The sequence below is a fragment of the Monodelphis domestica genome, chromosome 1, assembly GCF_027887165.1.
Source record: "Monodelphis domestica isolate mMonDom1 chromosome 1, mMonDom1.pri, whole genome shotgun sequence".
NCBI classification, from domain to species: Eukaryota; Metazoa; Chordata; class Mammalia; order Didelphimorphia; family Didelphidae; genus Monodelphis; species Monodelphis domestica.
In genome coordinates, this window is record NC_077227.1 from 336,750,464 (window position 1) to 336,771,143 (window position 20,680).

At 35.1% G+C, this 20,680-nt stretch overlaps 2 protein-coding genes across 2 annotated transcripts in view; one reads left to right on the forward strand and one right to left on the reverse strand.

The window, feature by feature from the left end:
- Positions 1-20,680, forward strand: part of CTNNA1 (catenin alpha 1) — a 158,522-nt gene that overhangs the window by 84,161 nt on the left and 53,681 nt on the right. The window lies entirely within an intron of this gene.
- LRRTM2 (leucine rich repeat transmembrane neuronal 2) lies at positions 3,004-9,571 on the reverse strand. The gene is made up of 2 exons (XM_007473685.3): positions 8,823-9,571; positions 3,004-8,498 (listed from the first exon to the last, which is right to left on the reverse strand). The coding sequence occupies exons 1-2, from the start codon at positions 8,824-8,826 to the stop codon at positions 6,952-6,954; spliced, it is 1,551 nt and encodes a 516-aa protein (XP_007473747.1). The 5' UTR covers positions 8,827-9,571; the 3' UTR covers positions 3,004-6,951.

Here is a 20,680-nt window from a genome sequence, read left to right on the forward strand (position 1 = left end):
TAATAGTTTATTTGGAGAAAAGAAAGGAGGAGAACGTAAGGTTGGAATATCAGACAGGAGGAATTTAATGAGAAATTTTAGAATGTCTGACAAAAGGGCATGTCTGAGATTTCCTCTATTTTTTCTTTTCCAATTCCTTTTTATTCTCCACCCTTAAACGCCCACTATCCACCCACTGTGTACCCCCCCCCACCCCATTTTAAGATAGTAGATGGAATGTATCATTCTATATGATTTATATTTGACAGGAAAGGCATATTACCTAATTTTGAGTGAATCACTCTGGAGGATTTTAGAGTAGTGATTCTGAATGTCTAAAAATTTAGCCTGGACTCTAAGAATTGAACCACAATAATGGCACTTATACATTCTTTTACAGCAAATTACTTGACTGCTAGATAATAATATAGCCAGCATTATATGAATAGTAGCTGTGAAAAGTACAGTCAACCTGTCAAGACACAGTTAGAACTCTAGCTAATTAAATCTACATTATGGGTACTACTATGTTGACTTGGTTAGTGAAGATAAAACTAGAAAATGGGGCATTCTTAGAAGCAACAAAATGGCCTTTAGATGTTATAATGACTCATATACATGTTGCTTAAAGGTTTGCAAAATACTTTCTTTACAACAACCTTGTAAGCTATAGGTACTACAAGTATTACTGCCTATTTTGCTGATGAGAAAATGGCAACTTTGAATGATTAAATGGCACAATCATACAGCTAATAGTTGTCTTAAAGAAAATTGATAGCAGATTTCTTGTATCTAGGTCTGGCTCTCTTCTACTATGTTGTTATATCTCAGGTTAATGATAGATTACATCAGTTCCCCTCCCTCCCTCCCCCCCCCCCCCCAGATATTTATGTTTTTTTTCCCTATGTGTAGTGAGTGAAGTCATTTGACTTTATAACTTCAATCTCCACCAGCAGTTTTCAACTCAATAGCTAAGTCAGTAATTATTTCCTTTTAATGGTTTGCATTAATTTTTTAGGTCCTGGTCAAATTAAGTAAATTTAGGAATAGTTTAGATATTATTGGAGATGGTGTCTAGGATACTTAATATTTGTCAAGTAGTGAGAGGCCTTTTAGAAATATGAATTAGCCTCATCTACTTCTACATTTCTTTTTTCTTTTTTTTAACACTTATCCTTCAATTTTGGAATCAATACTGTGTATGGTTCAAAGGCAGAAGAGTGGTAAGGGCTAGGGAAGCCCCACTAAGTGACTTGCCCAGGGTCACACAGGTAGGACATTTATGAGGATAGATTGGAACCTAGGTCCTCCCATCTCTGGGCATCAGTCTCCATCTGCTGTGCTATCTAGATGCACCTCTATCCTTTCTTGGCATTCAGAAAATCGATAAAATGGTAAATCAAGACCTGATTTGTATGTAGCCTTTTGCTGATTTCTGTGGGGTAAATGCTCAAACTGACATTTTAGCCACCAGCTGGTTTGAATTGACTCCATTACACTCCTGGTAAACATTCAGGATTATAAGTTTATATTTTATTTTATGAATGAGGGGTGTAGGTTCTTATTATGGTGGGTACTGATCAAGGGTACTCACTAAAGTGAAGACTGTCCTGTGACTCCTTTTAGTTTCCATGTGCATCAACTACCCCATTAGTAGGTATGGAAAGGGGAAAGAAATGTTGGAAGTTGAAGGTTATGAAAATTCATTGTAGTGATGAATTTTTGCTTCCTGCATTGATGGGACCAGTTAGGGTGAGATTTACAGTTGTCTCTGTTTATAAAGTGTGGTTCAGGTAATTGGTTTGAGGCCCTTGCTCTTTTTTTTTTCCCCATTCCCTTTTAAATGGTTTCACAGCTCTTTAACACTTACTTCAGGAAAAGGAAAGAATTAGGAAATTTTAGTACATCAATTACTGGTGCTATTTCTTAGTGTTTATAGTGGATGGTCATGTGAAACAAGAAGATGAAACCACTGCTTCAGAGACATTTTTAGGCCATCTTATTTTTCTTTTATGTTTTTTTCCCCCTATCTTTTTTATAAAGATAATTGTAGTACATTTTGTCTCTTTAAGACAGGATTGAGTACCCAGCTGGTTACATATATTTAAATAAAGAAAGGAAAAATCACTTAAGCAAGAGATTTTTTATAAATTTGAGTGGGAACCTGAGAATGCTGCAGTATCCTGGCAAATTAATTAAAGTAAGAGATAAAGAAGTCAAATTTAGTTATTACATAGGGGTTTTAAAGATTAAAATTATTTTCATTGATAAGAAATTATTTTCTCATCAGCTCTGATATTAATTTTCTAAAGTGGAATGCTTTGAGACTTTTTCACCTTTATGATTAACTTAAAAATAGAAATACAAATTAACACAGCCTATTGTATGTTTTGTTGCTGTCTGCACTGATAGAACTGTTGCCCTAGTCCTGAGATGAAAATTCTATCTCTGTAGTCTATCAGTATCATCACAAGCTCAAAAGAGCCCCTTTATCTGGTCCTTCAATGCCACCAAATGAGAGACAAGCATGTGCTTTTCTCTTTGGTCCACCTATGCTACTGTCTGATACCAGGGCATGTTGTATGATAAGCATCAAGTCTCTTCAGTTTGGGACTAAGTCTCTACTGTTTTAGATAAGTCTATTAACTAAGCATTTATGAGAATCTTCCCAGGGCTTTCTTGTCATTGTAACTTGCTAGGCTGGGTAAGGGGTGTTCACCTCATTCCTTCTGCCCCAATTCATCTACCTGACTGCAAAAGCTTGGAAGATCAGGCAATTATTTGTTGTTCTTTCTAGGGCAGTTATAACAGCGTAATGATCATTTGCCCTTTTTGTGTAGTTTATGTCTAGAGGTGTTTGCAGTTAGTGTGGCTACCTAATTTTTATCAAATGGCCCCCTTGTCAAGGTGAAGAACATTATAAAACAACTCTTCATCATGTTATGGTCATAGTTAAAACTTGTTTTTAAGTTTCATGAATTATGATTGATATATTGGAAAGGTTAAAAAAAGAGGCATTCACTCTTACAGTATACACAATTTTAATAGCAAAACTTTCCTGTACACTGCACTTTATTTTTCCCTTCCTCCCCCAGCCCTCCCTTCCCCTGCTCCCTCACCCCAGGTTATATCCCTACTGTCCCCACCCATATCCCCAAAATGGCTCTCAGAAGTGATTTGAACACAATGCATTTGGGCTGCACTTTTTAGTCTCCAGGTTCATTATTGATAGAAAAAATTACTATAGCATTCCTTATATGTGGACTTTTATCACTAAGGGAACAAAGATTAGTTGAAAAGAGTAACAGATGGAGCTTTTCAGATGTTTACATCATCAGTATGAAAGCTTAAACAGTCATTTTTATATTTGGTTTTGGCCTTATTAGATCATGAATTTGTCTCAGGTTAGATAGATGTGGACTTTTATTTGTCCAGTGTTCTATGCTTTACCTCTCAATCAGTTACTTATCGAATAAGATATGAAAACTACCCTTAACTATATTGGTGTGTTAGGAAAATGATGATAGGAGTGTTACATTTTATGTAGGTTCAGAGATACAATAAAACTTTTGTGATCACTATTCCTTATTTCAGAAAGTATGCCTTAAAAATTGTATTCTCTGTAGTGTTAAATTTTAGATTTAAGACCTCTTTGCTTCAACAGGGGAATGTTTTTTTGGAAGGATCAAGGAAAGCCTGAAAAAACCCAAGGTCTGCATGGTCTTAGAGTAAGCAGATGGGTTTTATAATTATTGAAATTGAGAGATTTAATCAATTTTCTATTCATTAAACTGGTGCAAAAATTAACTTAGGCACAGTAGGAAATTATGAATGTTAGTGCAGATTTCTGGCTTAGAAAACAAGAATCTTTGCCTTCAATTGTTGGCAGTGAGTGCTCTCTCTAGCTCAGCTTTATAAATTTGTAAATTATACTGGCTTTTTTTCCTTTTCAATAAGTGATAGAAATCCCATGTAAAGTTCTAATTCTAACAAGATCAAGCCATGTATATAAATGGTTCCTGACTACTGGGTTCCTGGCTACTGGGTGGGTATAACATCATACCAAAGGTTCAATTTTGTTTTCAGTGACTATGTAGTAAAAATGATATAAAACTTTCTGTGTAGGAGAAATTAACAAAAAAAATAGTCATTTGACTTCAATTAACAAAATACTGAGCTGTTGTTTGACAATAGTCAGTTTGTAAAGAGAGAGCACAGATGAATAACAACCTAATTTCTGGTGCTGAAGCATAAAGAGATCAAAATTAAATAGATTTTCATGCCTTCTGTGGGTTATAGGAAAAGGAAGGCGCTCATTAGTGAAGAAGGAAAATAGGTATTTGGTTTGGTTGTTCACATTCTTTCCATTCTTTACAAAAGGCAAAAAAAAGATGAATAATTTTTATCTTTTTACGATCCACTTGAAAAGTGCCTCTTGGTGGTCTTTTGCACATCCTATTCCTCAGAGGTTACAGAACCAGCTTTTCCTGTCAGTTCTCAGAATTTAACCTGTGGATAGCTCATTTGCTTTCTCTGTCTTTTGGGATTTCTGTGCTGTTTCTTAAGAAAACCAGTTTCAACTAACTGCTAATTTGTGATCAAAATTATTACAAATATTCTTATTACTCATCACCATACATGAAGCCTTCATTGTGCCTAGAGCAACTTGTCATGATCAGAAATAACAAAACAACTATGGTTGCCCCTTAGGTACAGCGTTGGATGTTAGTCCTTGAGCTGGTATTTTATCCAGTCAAGTTCTGATCCTGATTTTTGTGACTAGTGCTTTCTTGCATATCTTGTAAAATCAGCTTTTGCACTTATACAGGCAAATGCAGTATATGATTTAACAAGAAATGAGGTGATGTTTGTTTGCTGCACAGCATTTGAGCAAGGCATAAGCTTCAGTGTAAGAAAATATGGCTTTAACCATATTAAATGTATCTTTCCAAAAGGCAATTGTATTACACCATAATTTATAATCTTTTTGTTCCTTTAATGACATAGGAGGGAAAAGGGGGTGGGAGGGCACAAGGTATGCAAGCCTCTATCTTACTCCAGAAGGCTATAATGGTTAACCAGAGTACAATAATTCCATTAGATAGGCACACCAGTGTAGTCTGACATTCCATTTTCCTGATAGGAAAAACTGTCCTCATTGAAGAATATTATGCCAGTAGATACTCTAATTGAAGGACTAAAAGGAAAACTTTTGGCTGTTCTGGGGGATAGAGTTCGGGCATCTCTTTGTGGGTTAAAAAATAAAACACATTTAAATCAAATGGGTGATTTGATCCTACAGTTGCATATGATTACAGATATATCATATTTAGTTAATGAGAAAAATTTTAAATATGATTTTGGAATTGGCCTCTAAAACCCAATTTTCCTACCAATTGTTTTCTATCAAAACTGAAGTTAAAACAATAGGCAAGTCTTTTCTGTCTGAGAAGTTTGATACCATTAGTTCCCAGTAATCACTAAATTGTTTAAAACTATATTAACCCACTGAATTATTGGGTTTTTAAAAATTCACCTGTGTGTATGTAAACCATTATTATTCTATGGTGTTGTATTCACCAGTGTGCATCAGTATATTTGACTGTCCATATCCATCCCAATTTTGCCTGCTTGATAACTTTGGTTTACCAGTTCTTTTTTGAGCCATTCAGATTCTATAATGTTTGAATTTTCTTTACCTCATACCATTGGTACCAAGGTAGCTTCATAGGTATAAACATGTTTTTCTGACAGAACAGGTTACTTTTAAGTAACATTCACCTTTATTCTGAGAATGCTTTAAATAAAAGGCTGTTCTTTAAAAAGATCTGTCTTAATCATAAGTGTTTTTAAGAAGTGATTTTCTAGATGATTTGTATCCTAACATCTTGCTAGCCAGTTAGTTAAAATGTTCTTTAATGATTTAAAAGCAGGCAAAAGGATGGGTATAGAGTTTAAACCCCCTCTCTTGGGAAAAGTGGTTAACAGCATTATGTGAATTAGCCTTCTGGCTGGATTAAGAATGTCATGGGATTATGGCATTGACTCATTTGTGGTTTTCCCCTCTCTTCAGCCCCCAACCCCCAGTTAATCTTGGTTTTTCATTTATACTTAAATGTCAGTTTGAGTACATTAGTATGGAAATGCCACTTTACCACTCCATTTTAAGTAATTGTCTAATTTCACAAAAAGATTTGTAAAAGTCAAACCAGAAACCTAATGATTCTGTGTAATTATTTAGTATTGATTTAACCATAATGAGACTATTTCATAATCAGTTGAATCTTTGTTTAAGCATCTGAACCAAGCCCATTCAAATTATATAAAATGTTCTGAATTTGTAATGTAAGCTTTGACATATACCCACTAACCTAGGCAATGACTGTGGATAGACTTGGGCAAAGAGGCTTTTAAATGGGCCATTTCTCATTATATGCAAAATTCCACTTAGATGGGACTGTTGACTATAGATCTGAGTCAATATCAAATTACAATCACATATGAAATCTTTCATTAAGTCTTCCTTTATAGTTAGTGAGCCAGCTGTAATACATGAGATCAGATAGCCACAGTGGAACAGATTACGATCTGTATTCTTTCATGCTCACTTCTTTCTTTCTAGACTATTTTCAGTAGAAAAAGTAGCACATTGGAGACTTTAGTATAAATGTTTACACATGATGGTATAATTACATAACATGAAACTTCTTACATTATTTTGAAGTGAGCATTTTTAGATTTTCAAATAGGAGTGCAAAGTAATGTGATCATTGCTTCTTTTAACATTTAAAATATGGTTCCATTTAAAAAATAAAAATAAAAAATACTTCACCACTTCAAAAACTATGTCTCCACTTGTTTTGGAAAATTAGGCTTAATGTCACCATTTGTAAAAATTAGAGTTATATATTTAGCCCCCTACAATTTAAAATAGGTTACTTATCTGATGTAATTTTTGATGACTTGTAGGTATTATACTTCACATTCTTTATATGGCAGCTGCTGACACTTGCACTGTCCATAACCATTAATGATGATGAAGGGTCCTTCATGGGTGGGTTCATATTCATTATATGGTCCTTGATCTGACATATTTGACATATGGAGTCGTGTTTGGGATCGGAGTTGCCTGTGGTTTTGAATCATTGAGCACTGCCTAATTCTTCTCAAAGTAGGAGGGCAGCATTTCCTGGAGATGAACACTATAAAAATAATAAAAAAGAAAGAAAACAATAAAGCCATTGTTCCTGTAATTACCCGCTGAGTGAAGATGGCATTGTCTGGTTCAGGAAAGTGTTCATCGGTAGTAACTGCTATGCCTGCAGTAGTTGGGATTTCTTTGTCTCCCACATGGTAACTTGATGAGCTTATTCTTTTTGTGTATTCAGTGGTTGGATCTTTATAACTTGTAGACATGGCAGTGACAGTAGTTGATAAATTCCAGCAAAGCTGAAATCCATAAACTGCATCTAGAATATCCTCTCCCTGGGTGTGGTCTGGGCTGTGGCACAGTATTGAATGCTCCCACCGACCTTGGAAACCACTCAACCATGTGGCCAGTGCACATATTTTGGGGCTGCATTCCCACAGATTGCCAGAGAGGCCAACTGTAGTTAAGGATCTGAGAGAATTTAAGATCTTGGAATCCAGGCTGTTTAGCTTGTTGTTATCCATTAGAAGTATTTTAAGATTAGGCATGGTTTCAAACACTGTGAAATCGATGGCTTTGATTTCATTTCCAGTCAAATCAAGCTTTTCTATGGTGCCCCAGGTCCACTCCATCCCACATGTCAAGTTGCTAATTTTGTTCCACTGTAAGAAGAGTGTGTGCAGACTGCTTAGCCGTAGGAAATGAGCAAAATTAATCTTTGTCAGCTGGTTGTGCTCTAGGTGAAGCTCTCTCAGTTTGATTAATCCTGCAAATCCATTGCGAGCCAAACTTCTCAAACGATTTGTGCTCAAATCCAGAAACTCCAAACTACGACAGTCCCAGAAAAGGCGAACGGGAATGGTCCGCAGGGAATTGGAACGCAAATGTAAGGTTTGCAGCTTCCGAAGGCCATAGAACAGTTCTGGATGCAGAGATGATAACTGATTAAAAGATAGGTCCAAATTTTGCAGGTTAAGCAGTTGGCTAAAAGTTGTGTTTGGTAAGTAAGATATTTTGTTGGAACTTAGGATTAATTCCTTAAGTTTATAGAGTCCTTGAAAAGAATCTTCTTTAACTGTTGAAATTTGATTATGGTCTAAGTGGAGCCAAGTAAGTTGACTGAAGCTTGCAAATTGATCCCTTTCAAGTTCAGAAATGTGATTGTGCCTCAGTGACAAACCTAGAGAGCCCTTGTCAGTGTTGTTTGGCACTGAGTGAAACCCCTGAGAGTCACAGTAAAAGAGCAGCTTCTCGCAGCGGCATTTTGGTGGACAAGCCATGCCCAAGGCAGGCAGCATTTTTAAAACCACACTCATTGCATATAGCGCTGCCAGCATAGGAGCCCCTAATGGCCACTTGAAATGTAAGCCTGCAGAATATAATTTAAGGAAACAACAAGATAGGATATTTTTCATCAGATCATATGGACCAGAAAAGATAAGCACAACATCATGGTCAAAGCACATAACTTATTGTTCATGCATTGCAGAAAAGCTAATCCTCATAGACTAAAACGAAACTTATCCTTTAAAAAAAAAAAGATGGCTCGTAGTCCCTCTAAATCAGCCTTGCTCTTTGAAAAATAGCAAATCCAAAAATATATCCAAAAGGTTTCATTTTTAAAATTTTAACTCACTGACTTTTTAAAATAAAGGATATTCACTGCTTAAGATTTATAAATGCATAAACTTACCCATTCTTTTGAGCACATTGGAGGTTGCATTCAGTCGTAGACTCAAAGCAGTAAGTCTGAAAAAGGCTCGAACGTTCAGTAGCCTTTGAATAATTTACTCTTTTTCAGTATCCTAGGATATCAGGGTAAAATTGAGTCCACTAGGCTTTATTTTTTTCCCCTTAGGATATTCCTTTTGAATTCATTGGCTTGATTTTCTGTGACAATGTTGTAATTCTTGAATCTGTACTGAATATAAGTTTTATTTTTCTCCTCTTGCGTCTGTTCAGCTGTTTAATTGAAGCTTTGGTCGTCCTTTTGCACAGCTGTTAGTTCTCTTAGTCTTAACTTGTTGATGGCAGATGGGTAGCTTATTGCAGCGAGAAGCTCCTGTAGTAGCATGAGTGCATTTACTGAAAAGCTTTTCCGAGAAACGGTACAAGAATGGATTTGCTTATGTGCTGCGACCACACAGAACTGTATATAGGCTGACGTCACATGGTGACGTCTCTTTTGTTTGGGTTTTCCAGAAGCTTTACTGTTATAAAGCATTGTGCTGCATATTGTGATCATGCAAGATCACTAATACTTCGGGGTTTTTTTCCTTAAAAAAAGAATAGATGGGGGTGGGTGGGAAGTCATCCCAATAGAAAAATATGCTGTATTCCTTTAGTATAGGAAATAGGACCTAGTCCTATGATAAAGGCAGCATTCATGAAGGCCACATAGCTGTGAGCTGGAATAACAAAGTGATGATTTTTAATGCTTGCTAAAGCCAGAATTGGATAGCTTCTTCTGCATAAAAAGATAGCGTTAATGGGAATGAGCCTGCATAATTTGTGTAGTAACAGGCAGAATTTCAGACTATACAAGGTGGTAGCTGCTGTTTTGTTCTTTTGAACCATCGTCTGTTGTCATACTTTAAAATGAAAAATGTAAAAATAATTTGTCTTATTAGATATTGTTAATAAGTTAAATGGGCAAGGTTTTATCGTCAAGTACTTCAAATCTTAAAAATCCTTATCCAAAAATAAAGGATGGCAAAAACAATTTTCTAAAAATGAAACATTTAATTACTTTGATACTTGAAATTTAGGAGAGAACTTTTCCTTTAGCAAAGTTTTCTGCTTCCCCCTCCATCCTTTCTAACAATAACATCCTGAGCTTTAATGAAAAATACTGCTAAATTTATTCTTTATTTAGTGTGGTGGTAGGAGGAAAAGGGTGGCTTGACTCAGGAGTTTTAATACCACAGACCCTCACATCTTTAGAGTGGAACAGAACTGGTTTAGGACAAATAATAGGACTTGGCTTAGTTTTATCCTACTCATTTGTGTTTATCCCAGGTTCTTACAAATTACTTAAGTTGGTGATCTCAATTTGGTGGGGGGTGGGGTAGGGTAGGGTATAGCACCGGAATAATGGGGCATTTGCACATTTAATAGCTCCAACTGGCAGAATTCTACAGATGGAAGAGCTTACAGAACTGTCTTTGTGCTTAATACTGGCTGTTGTTGGAATCTCTAATGGACATAAAGGGGCACCCACATTTAGAGAGAATTTTTTTAAAATGTGGCTGCTTTTTCTTAGTGTCAGTTATTTTGGCTTGTCCATTCATTTCTCTCTATTGAATACTGGTAATTCTGTATATTTTTACAGTACTTTAAAGGTTTTTTTTCCCCCTCATAAGCAAGTTGTGAAATGATCGTTTATTATCCCCATTTTAGAGATAAGGAAGCTGAGGCTCAAAGAGGTTAAATAATGTGATTGCTTCATATGATAGGTTGACTGATCTGAGCCGACTTTTTTTCTTCTTACACACTGCATTCACTGAACTGTTTCTTTTCATCAGTTATACCTTAATTTTTTAAAAAAGAGAGTAATATATACAAATACTATTTTGAGGACAAACTTATTCCTCCTTTCTTACCTCCATACCTCCACTATTTTTCAAAAATGTATTAACAAGAGTCTTAAAACCACATAACACTGAGCAGATCTCTTAGGCCTCTCTTATCTGTAAAGGATTGGACTTGGTGATTTCTTTAATTCTATGATCATAGGCAAAGATAGTGATGAATGTTTTTCTCAGTATTGTTAATACAAAATCTACTACCCCCCCTCTTTTTTTTGTATTTTCTTCTCTAATCTTCTTTTTTCTTTTCTATTTTTTGTTTTTATATCACCTTCCCTACCCAGCAAAGCCAAACCTTATAACAGATTAAACAGAAAAAGTTTACCATATCTGACTAAAATATCTCAAGGTATGAAGTGTTCTATACCATAGTCCTCCTCATCTACAAAGAGGGAGAGGGAACTACATTTTCTCAGGAGTTATATTTGGTAATTATAATTAATGGTCAATTTCTTTTTCTTTCCCATGTTGCTGTAGGCATTGTTAATATTGTTTCTTGCTTCTGTCTGCATTATTTCATATAAACCTTGCCGTGCTTCTCTCAATTGTTGATATTTATAATTTCCTATGATAGTTATATTCCGCGATTTATCCATGAACCAGAATTTGTTTAGCTATTCTCCAGTTGGTACATATCTACTTTTTTCTTTTTTTTTTGCTATCACAAGAATGTTTTTATAACTTTGAATTCAGTTTTTAACAAGATGGCATTTGATAAATATTCCCTATAGAAATTGTATCTAAAAGTCATTTCTGAATTCTGTAGAACCTTCTATCCAAAAATCTTAGAGGTTATGTTAGATTTTACTTGACTTTCCTCTTCATTCTGTGGGAGTGAACAATTCTTCTAAAAGTTCCCCTTCTAATTTTGGAAGAAATTTTTCCTGTTTCTCTTGTTTTTTCTCCAACTTTTGAAGAATGAAGTTCTCCAGCTTTAAGGCAAGATTTTAATCAGTTTTGTTGTTTTTTGGTAGAGTGAGCACTCCAATAGCTATTCAGATAATATAAGTTTTCTATTAGTACATTATCATCATACTTCCAGGATTCTAGAATTTCCTATCTAATTATTACTGTTTTGGGTTCTCTTTTTTGCATTTTTAGGAAACTTTTGCTTTTTCAAATCTTCATACAATTGATTGTGGTCAATTCTTTTTCCTTTCTGATTTTTGGATCCCCTAATCTGAGTATATGTAATCTAAATTTTTAAAAAATCTTTACCATCCATCTTAGAATCAATACTTTGTATTGGTTCCAGAGTAGGAGAGCCACAAGAGCTGAGCAGTGAGAGTTAAGTGACTTGCCCAGGGTCACACAGCTAGGAAGTGTCTTGAGACCAGAACTAAACCCAGGACCTCTTGTCTTTATATATCATCTTAATATATCTTATTTTACCAACTCCCTTTTTCTTGTAAATACATACCATGTTCCAATCACGAACTACATTTTATTGTCTCAGTGATAATTGCTAACTTTAATTTTGCTTCTTCTGTTAGACTTTCTTAAGTTATTTACTGCATATTATGCCTAGATATTTGAGGTAGAAACTTTTGTTTTGTTTGTTTTTAGTTGTTTGTCCTTTTATTTACTGGTTCTCTGAATTGATAGTCTTTTTCCTGGCTTGTACTTACCATCTATTCAATAGTGTCTGTCTGTCTTTTACTAACTCTTTTAGTTGTATTCCATCTTGGAGCAAGTGCGCCGCGTGCCCCCCCCCCCCCCCCTTTTCCTCTATTTTAAGCCTTGAACCCAGAGATCCAAATCCTGTTCTTGGACACTTTTTTACTAGACTGTTTCATTTCTCAGCTTCTTCTTTCCCTTCAGCAAGTAGTAGCTATAAAAACATTCTTTGTGCCTCTCAGATACTCAGCTTTTGATGCAGGACTTCTGAAGAATAGGAAATGTATTCTTTAAGGTTCCACTTGTAAATAAATAATTGTTACTTGACAGTTACAAATCACAATCAGAAAGGGGCAGCTCAGTGGATTGAAAGCCAGGCTAAAGACTGGGAGGTCTTGGTTCAACTGTGACCTCACACACTTCCTAGCTGTGTGACCCTGGGCAAGTCACATGATCCCTGTTGCCTAGTCCTTACCACTCTTTTGCCTTGGAACCAATACACAGTGTTGATTCTAAGAATGAAGGGTTTTTAAAAAATCACAATCATAACTCTACAAGTTGCTACAAATTTCTCTTGCCCTCTTACTTGTTGGAAACTTAGGGTTGGTTATTTTTATTGGAGGAGAAGTTGGTGGTTGTCTCCAACTTGGAGCTTTTGAATTTCAAAGCCAGGTCTGCCACTTAGCTACCCATGGGACCTTGGGTAGGTCACTAAAATTTTTTCTCTTTCCTTATTTAGAAAATTAGGAATTGAATGAAGTGATGTATAAATCCCTTCTAAGTTGATAACTGAAATTTTCTCCATTTTTCTTGACTAAACTTGAAGGTTTCTGGTGGGCTCTAATGCAAAGAGATGTTTCCCTCATTCTTATTCTTTGACAAGTTCTCCTGAAATAAAAACTTTGTTGTTAATGTTGGACTTGGTGTGTAGATCCTACCTTAGACACTTAGAAACTCTTTTGCGTTGAGCAAGACTCTTAACCTCACTTCATCCCAGTTTCCTCAACTGTAAAACAGGGAAAATATAATAAGGAGATTGTCATAACAGTTAAATGAAATAATATATACAAAGCACTTTGCAAACCAGAAAACAGTGCTATTTAAATACTAGCTATAATAATATTAATACCAATAATAATACTTTATTTGTTCACTGGAGTATAGATACAGTTCTGTGACAAGTCACTATAGTATTTTTATTATATTTAATGATCTGTGGACTATTAAACAGGTGAATTAGCTAATTTTGACAAAAAAGCCATCTAAAGTCCTTTATAACTGGTAAGATGTGCTTCTAATTTTATATGCTATGAAACTGGAGCAGATCACATTTGTAGTTTTCCTGCTTTAAAGGCCAATTCCACGAGCATTTGTAGTAGTTAAGGAATGGAATGGGTATTTCTGATTTGTTCCTCCATATCTTGCCCCATTCTAGTACTAGAAGAGAAAAGCACACAAGTTGCTCCTCTCTCCTTGATGTCAAGCTGGTCACCAATAGGGCCAGCTTAAAACCCCATGGCACCTCATCTATTTCCTAGATTCATAGGAGTTGTTTCATCACACTGTTTGGAGTGCTAACCCAATCAAGTGGGATTGCCAGAGTATGATTGGTGATTATTTTAACATTCCTGAAAATCCTCATCAAAACTACAATAGCAATATTAAGTGATTTAAGAGTTCCTGTTGTATACTACCCAGCTTGGCATTTCCTTACTTTGCTGTTGTCCCCACTTCCTATGTAATGCATAATATTGCCATTAGAGAGAGGCAGTTTGGTGTAGTACAGAAGTTCTTAACCTTTTTATCATGAATCCCTTTGCCGGTCTGAATTAGGATCATCTCTTCTTGAAATAATGGTTTTCAAGCATAAAATAAAATATACAGACTTAACAAAGGAAACCAATTATACTGAAATGAGGTAATTAAAACATTTTTTATGAGTTTACAAACCCTGGGTCTGGTGATTAGAGATTTAATCCAAATGACCTTTGACTGCAATGACACATGCTGGCTGTGTGGCCAGAGCAAGTCACTCTATATAAAAGAGCAGGTACTGATCTGCATCACTAGACATTACCAAGAATTGCCAATACCAATGATATGAGAACTCTAGTAAAAAGACAAAACAAAACAAAAAAATAAAATATTCACAGATGCATGGGGAATGGCTTAGAAAACAATAATTCAAAAAGTGTCTTCTTCATCTATCACATTCTTCTACTGTTTTTCATCCTGATGCCAATTTAGATTCTTTTCTTTATATCCTTTTTCTTATATTCTCCTTCAAGTACTTCTGTTCCATTCAATTGTTTTGTTAAAATTTATTTTTTATTATTTTAATAGAAATAATACTTTGGATTTTAAGATTCAATTCAGTATCTTTCATGTTGTGTTCATATTTTTTTAAATCAAAACTTTTATTTAATTAAGTTAGGGTATTTTTCCATGGTTACATGATTCATGTGCGTGCTCCACCCCCACCCACCCTGTAGCCAATGTGCAATTCCACTGGGTTTTACATGTATCATTGATCAAGACCTATTTCTATATTATTATAATTGCACTAGGTTGATCGTTTAGAGTCTACATCCCCAATGATATCCCCATCAACCTATGTGATCAAGCTGTTGTTTTTCTTCCATGTTTCTACTTCCTCAGTTCTTTCTCTGGATGTGAATTGCACTCTTTCACATAAGTCCCTCAGATTTTTCCTGGATCATTGCATTGCTGCTAGTAGAGAAGTCCATTACGTACGATTGTACCACAGTGTATCAGTCTCTGTATACAATGTTCTCCTGGTTCTGCTCCTTTTGCTCTGCATCAATTCCTGGAGGTTGTTCCAGTTCACTTGGAATTCCTCCAGTTTATTATTCCTTTGGGCACAATAGTATTCCATCACCAACATATACCACAATTTATTCAACCATTCCCCAATTTAAGGTTATCCCCTCATTTTCCAATTTTTTGTCACAAAGAGCCCAGCTATGAATATTCTTGTACAAGTCTCTCCCCTATGATCTCTTTGAGGTATAAACCCAGCAGTGCTATGGCTGGATCAAAGGGCATTGTGTTCATATTTGTTGAGACATGTTGATGTACAAAAGATCTACTCAGTAAATCTAGAATCTCATGTCCATATGTTTGGAGAGTAAATTGTTTTAAAATATGGAAGGGTGTGATGTTCTTACTGCCTCTCATCCTTCTTTAACTTCTTCCTTTTTGGCCACCTTCTTTTATATTGGAATAAACATAGGGTTATTAAAAATAATTTTTGGAAGGTAGAATAAGTGCTCAGAAAATTAGAAATTTAATAGAGTACAATGATTTTTTCATGCATCCAAGGAAGTTTGTATTGTTTCCATTGGCATCTCAGTATGCAAAGCAAATTTCCTAGCTTCTTCTTTATTTCACAAGATAGGAATTTGGATGGCCTTACTTCTGTTTCATATTGAAAACTTCAGATTTTTGAGCAAAGTTGCAATTGACATCTGTTTCTTCTTCTATTAATGAGAGATTTTAGAAGACAATCTCGAAGGCCTTTTCTAGATCTTCATTCATGAATTATGAACTGCTGAGTTCCATCATTCTCTGAGAATATTAGTTCTCATGTTTTTTTGGGAGGGGTATAGATGAGTGGGGAGGAACTCGACTCTTCTAATATAAAACTGTCTTAGAATGCTAAGACTTTAAAATGAAAATAATATGATGTTATGGATGAATTTTTTTTAATCTTTTTTAAAGAAAATCTTTTTTTTTTTAATTTAAATTAATTTATTTAGTCAATTTAGAACATTGGCTACAAGAATCAGATTTTTTCCCTCCCTGCCCTTACCCCACCTTTCCTGTAGCTGATGCACAATTTCACTGGGTATTGATCAAAACTTATTTCCATGTTGTTGGTATGTATGGTATTGCACTAGGATGTTCATCTAAAGTCTATGTCCCCAACCACATCTCCTAAACCCATGTATTCAAGTAGTTGTTATTCTTCTTTGTTTCTGCTCCCACAGTTTTTCCTCTGAATGTGGATAGTGTTTTTTCTCGTAGATCCCTCCAAGTTGTTCAGGATCACTGCATTGCCACTAATGGTTAGGTCAATTACATTCGATTGTACCACAGTATATCAGTTTCTGTGTACTATGTTCTCCTGGTTCTGCTCCTTTCTCTCTGCTTCACTTCCTGGAGGTTGTCCCAGTTCACTTGGAATTCCTCCACTTTATTATTCCTTTGAGCACAATAGTATTCCATCACCAACATATACCACAATTTGTTCAGGCATTCCCCAATTGAAGGGCATCCCCTCATTTGCCAGTTTTTTGCCACCACAAAGAGCACAGCTATGAATATTCTTGCACAAGTCTTTTTCCTTATTATCTCTTTGGAGTACAAACCCAACCGTGGTATGGCTGGATCAAAGGAAAGACAGTCTTTTAGCACCCTTTGGGCATAGTTCCAAATTCCTCTCCAGAATGGTTAGATTAATTCACAACTCCACTAGCAATGCATTAATGTCTGGACTTTGCCACCCGCCCCCCCCCCACATTCATTACTTTCCATAGCTGTCATTTTTGAGTTGTTTTGATTCGCATCTCTGATTAAAAGAGATTGAGAACACTTTTTCATGTGCTTATTAATAGTTTTGATTTCTTTAACTGAAAATTGCCTATTCATGTCCCTTGCCCATTTATCAATTGGAGAATGGCTTGATTTTTTTTTTTGTACAATTGGTTTAGCTCTTTATAAATTTGTGTAATTAGACCTTTGTCAGAGGTTTTTGTTATGAAGATTGTTTCCCAATTTGTTGCTTCCCTTCTAATTCTGGTTGCATTGGTTGTGTTTGTACAGAAACTTTTTAATTTGATGTAATCAAAATTATTTATATTTACATTTTGTGATTTTTTTTTCTAATTCTTGCTTGGTTTTCTAGTTCTTGCTTTCCTTACCCAAAGATCTGACAAGTATACTTTTCTGTTTTTACCTAATTTGCTTATAGTTTCCTTCTTTATACTTAAGTCATTCACCCCTTCTGAGTTTATCTTGGTGTAGGGTGTATGATATTGATCCAAACCTAATACTGTCTTCCAATTTTCTCAGCATTTTTTATCAAATAGTGGGTTTTGGTCCCAAAAGCTGGGATCTTTGGGCTTATCATAGATTGTCTTGCTAAGGTCACTTACCCCAAGTCTATTCCACTGATCCTCCTTTTTGTCTCTTAGCCATTACCAAATTGTTTTGATGACCACTGCTTTATAATATCACAGGATTATCTCAATAGATACAGAAAAAGCTTGACAAAATACAACACATATTCCTATTGAAAACACTAGAAAGTATAGGAATAGAAGGGCCTTTCCTAAAAATAATAAACAGTATATATCTAAAACCATCAGCAAACATCAACTGCAATGGGGATAAATTAGAAGCCTTCCCAATAAGATCAGGAGTGACAAAAGGATGCCCATTATCACCTCTATTATTTAACATTGTACTAGAAACACTAGCAGTAGCTATTAGAGATGAAAAAGAAATTGAAGGTATTACAACAAGCAATGAGGAGTCCAAGCTATCACTCTTTGTGGATGATATTATGGTCTACTTAAAGAATCCTAGAGAATTAACCAAAAAGCTAGTGGAAATAATCAACGACTTTAGCAAAGTTGCAGGATATAAAATAAACCCACATAAGTCATCAGTATTTCTATATATCTCCAACACATCTCAGCAGCAAGTATTAGAAAGAGAAATTCCATTTAAAATCACCCTCGATAATATAAAATACTTAGGAATCTATCTGCCAAAACAAACACAGGAACTATATGAACACAACTACAAAACACTCTCCACACAATTAAAACTAAATCTAAACAATTGGAAAAACATTGATTGCTCATGGGTAGGACGAGCTAACATAATAAAAATGACCATCCTACCCAAATTAATTTACTTATTTATTGCCATATCCATTGAACTACCAAAAAACTTTTTTACCGAATTAGAAAAAAACATAACAAAGTTCATTTGGAAGAACAAAAGATCAAGGATATCCTGGGAAATCATGAGAAAAAAAATGCAAAGGAAGGAGGCCTTACAGTCCCCGATCTCAAAATATACTGTAAAGCAGTGGATAAATTTATTCTAGAATATTTTTTCAGGTAGGGGGAATAGAAAAGTGTTGATAATATAATTATGTAATACTGTAAGAGATATTTTCATAAAAAGTAATTATACATATATTTACTTCATTAGTTTTACTTTATATTCTAAATCATTACATTGGTAGTAGTACTTGTAAGTAATGAAAAGCTTGCCACATACTTTCTCTATCAAATAAATAGTGATTTATACCTGCAATCAGAAGTTGCCTCCGGGAATTTTTTCATAGACTTCTACATTATCCTTGCCTTTGGTGGTGTTGGCTCTTAAGCAGTCCTCTTGTTATAACTGCATATTTTAGCAAAACTTTTTCCCAAAGAGTTTGCTACATGTTAGAGTAGGGAATAATCCAGGATTAGAGCCAGGAATTTACAATGGCCCCCCAAACGGGCAATAAAATCTATGTGTGATTCTCAGAGACATGCTTTGTTCTCTTCTGTTTTAGACCCTGTGCTATTGGGGAAAGATATCATTGCATTGTCATGGCAGTGTCCAAGGTCACCTTTGTCTTATGTTAGAGGAATAGATGTGACTTCCTCATTTATTTCAGTATCTGATTATCAATTCAAAAGGTGGGAAGTCATTTATAGAGAAAGATGTAATCTTGGTGTTTAAGTATAGACTATCTCCCTAATCTGTCAGATGGGTTGTCTTCTAATATTTTAAGGGAGCACTTAGAAAACATGAAAATGTTAAAAATCAAAGCCTCTAGTTCTTCTGTACCAGTGAGAGGTGGCTATGTGATAAAGGAAATATTTAAAAAAAAAACATAGAATGTGTGTTCCTCATTGGATTTTTTAGATATGTTTATATCTATCATCAGGCAGCCAGGAAATAATTGTTTTATTAATTTCTATTAATCTGATTTGTTTACTAGGTTAAGTGGATAACACATTAGGAAAAAATTAGATTTTTCCAGATGCTATTTGACACAGAATTCACATGAATGAATATGCACAATCACCATTCTATTGTAATGAGTTATATAAGATTTGACTTACCTTCCTACCTAGGGAAATGAGAACTCACCATTCTATTATCTCATAACCATGAGTCATAGTCTAGAAAGGAGATATCTTTTTTTTTTTTCAGAAATTGGAGACATTGACCTTATACATTGAACTCCATTGAATTCTAATTAACTTATATTATCATTTACCAGGGGCTTAAAGAAGGTGTACTGTGATCTTTGAGTTCATTCATGATGCCAAATTAATTCCTATGATCAAATCTTTTAGTTTATCTGGTCTACTGATTGCTTCATAATAGCCTCCATTTGGTTATGTGAGGTAGCCTTTTATTTTTTAAAAAAAAGGGAAAAATCTACTGTCCTTGTTCATGCAGAATGATTTCCAGTCTTTTACCTCCAGTTGCCTGTTACAAATATGAAATTGGATGTTCCATTGATATTTTAAACTCAACATTTCCAAAATGGAATTCATTCTTTTCCTATTTATTACTGTTAAGGGTATTAGCATCCTCCCAGGCACCCAGGCTTACTGTTCCGTTTCCCTTTTGTTTCTCTCTTTTCCCTTCCCTTTATATGTGGACAACTGTAAAACCTTATTGGTTCATTTGCCTGTCTCAAGTCTTTCCCCACTTCATTACATTCTTCAGTCAGCTATCAAATTAATCTCCTGAAAACACGTCTGATCACAACACCTTTCCATTCAATACATTTGAATCACTCCCTGTTAATTCTAAGATTAGTCCTCGGTTTCTTCCAACCCATTCATAACCTGGCCCCTTCCTACCTTCTATGCTTCTTAACACCTGACTCTAGGTACTCTGCAATTCTCATTGAATCTATTTCCCTCGTTGTTTCTTGGAATTAATACTCAGTTGCCTGATTCCAGAGAGAATGGTACCTCTCTCCTATATATTCTCAGGCTTCCTTCATGTCTCACTTAAAGTTTCATCTTCTCCAAGAAACTTAAAATTTTGTAATTGACATTTCCTGTTACATCATCATTGTTGTTCCAAATATTCCTCCCTCCCAGAGAGCCATCCTGTTCAACCTAGTATGTTGAGAGGATTAAAAAAAAAATCAGTACAAGTAATTAACACATTGAAAAAACTGAAAACATGTGCCATGTGTAACACCTGTAGACCTCCCAACTCCATGAGATGGCCATGTGAAATCACAGAAGAAAAAACCAGAAGAAATAAGAAAAAAGTAATCAGAGCATACCGT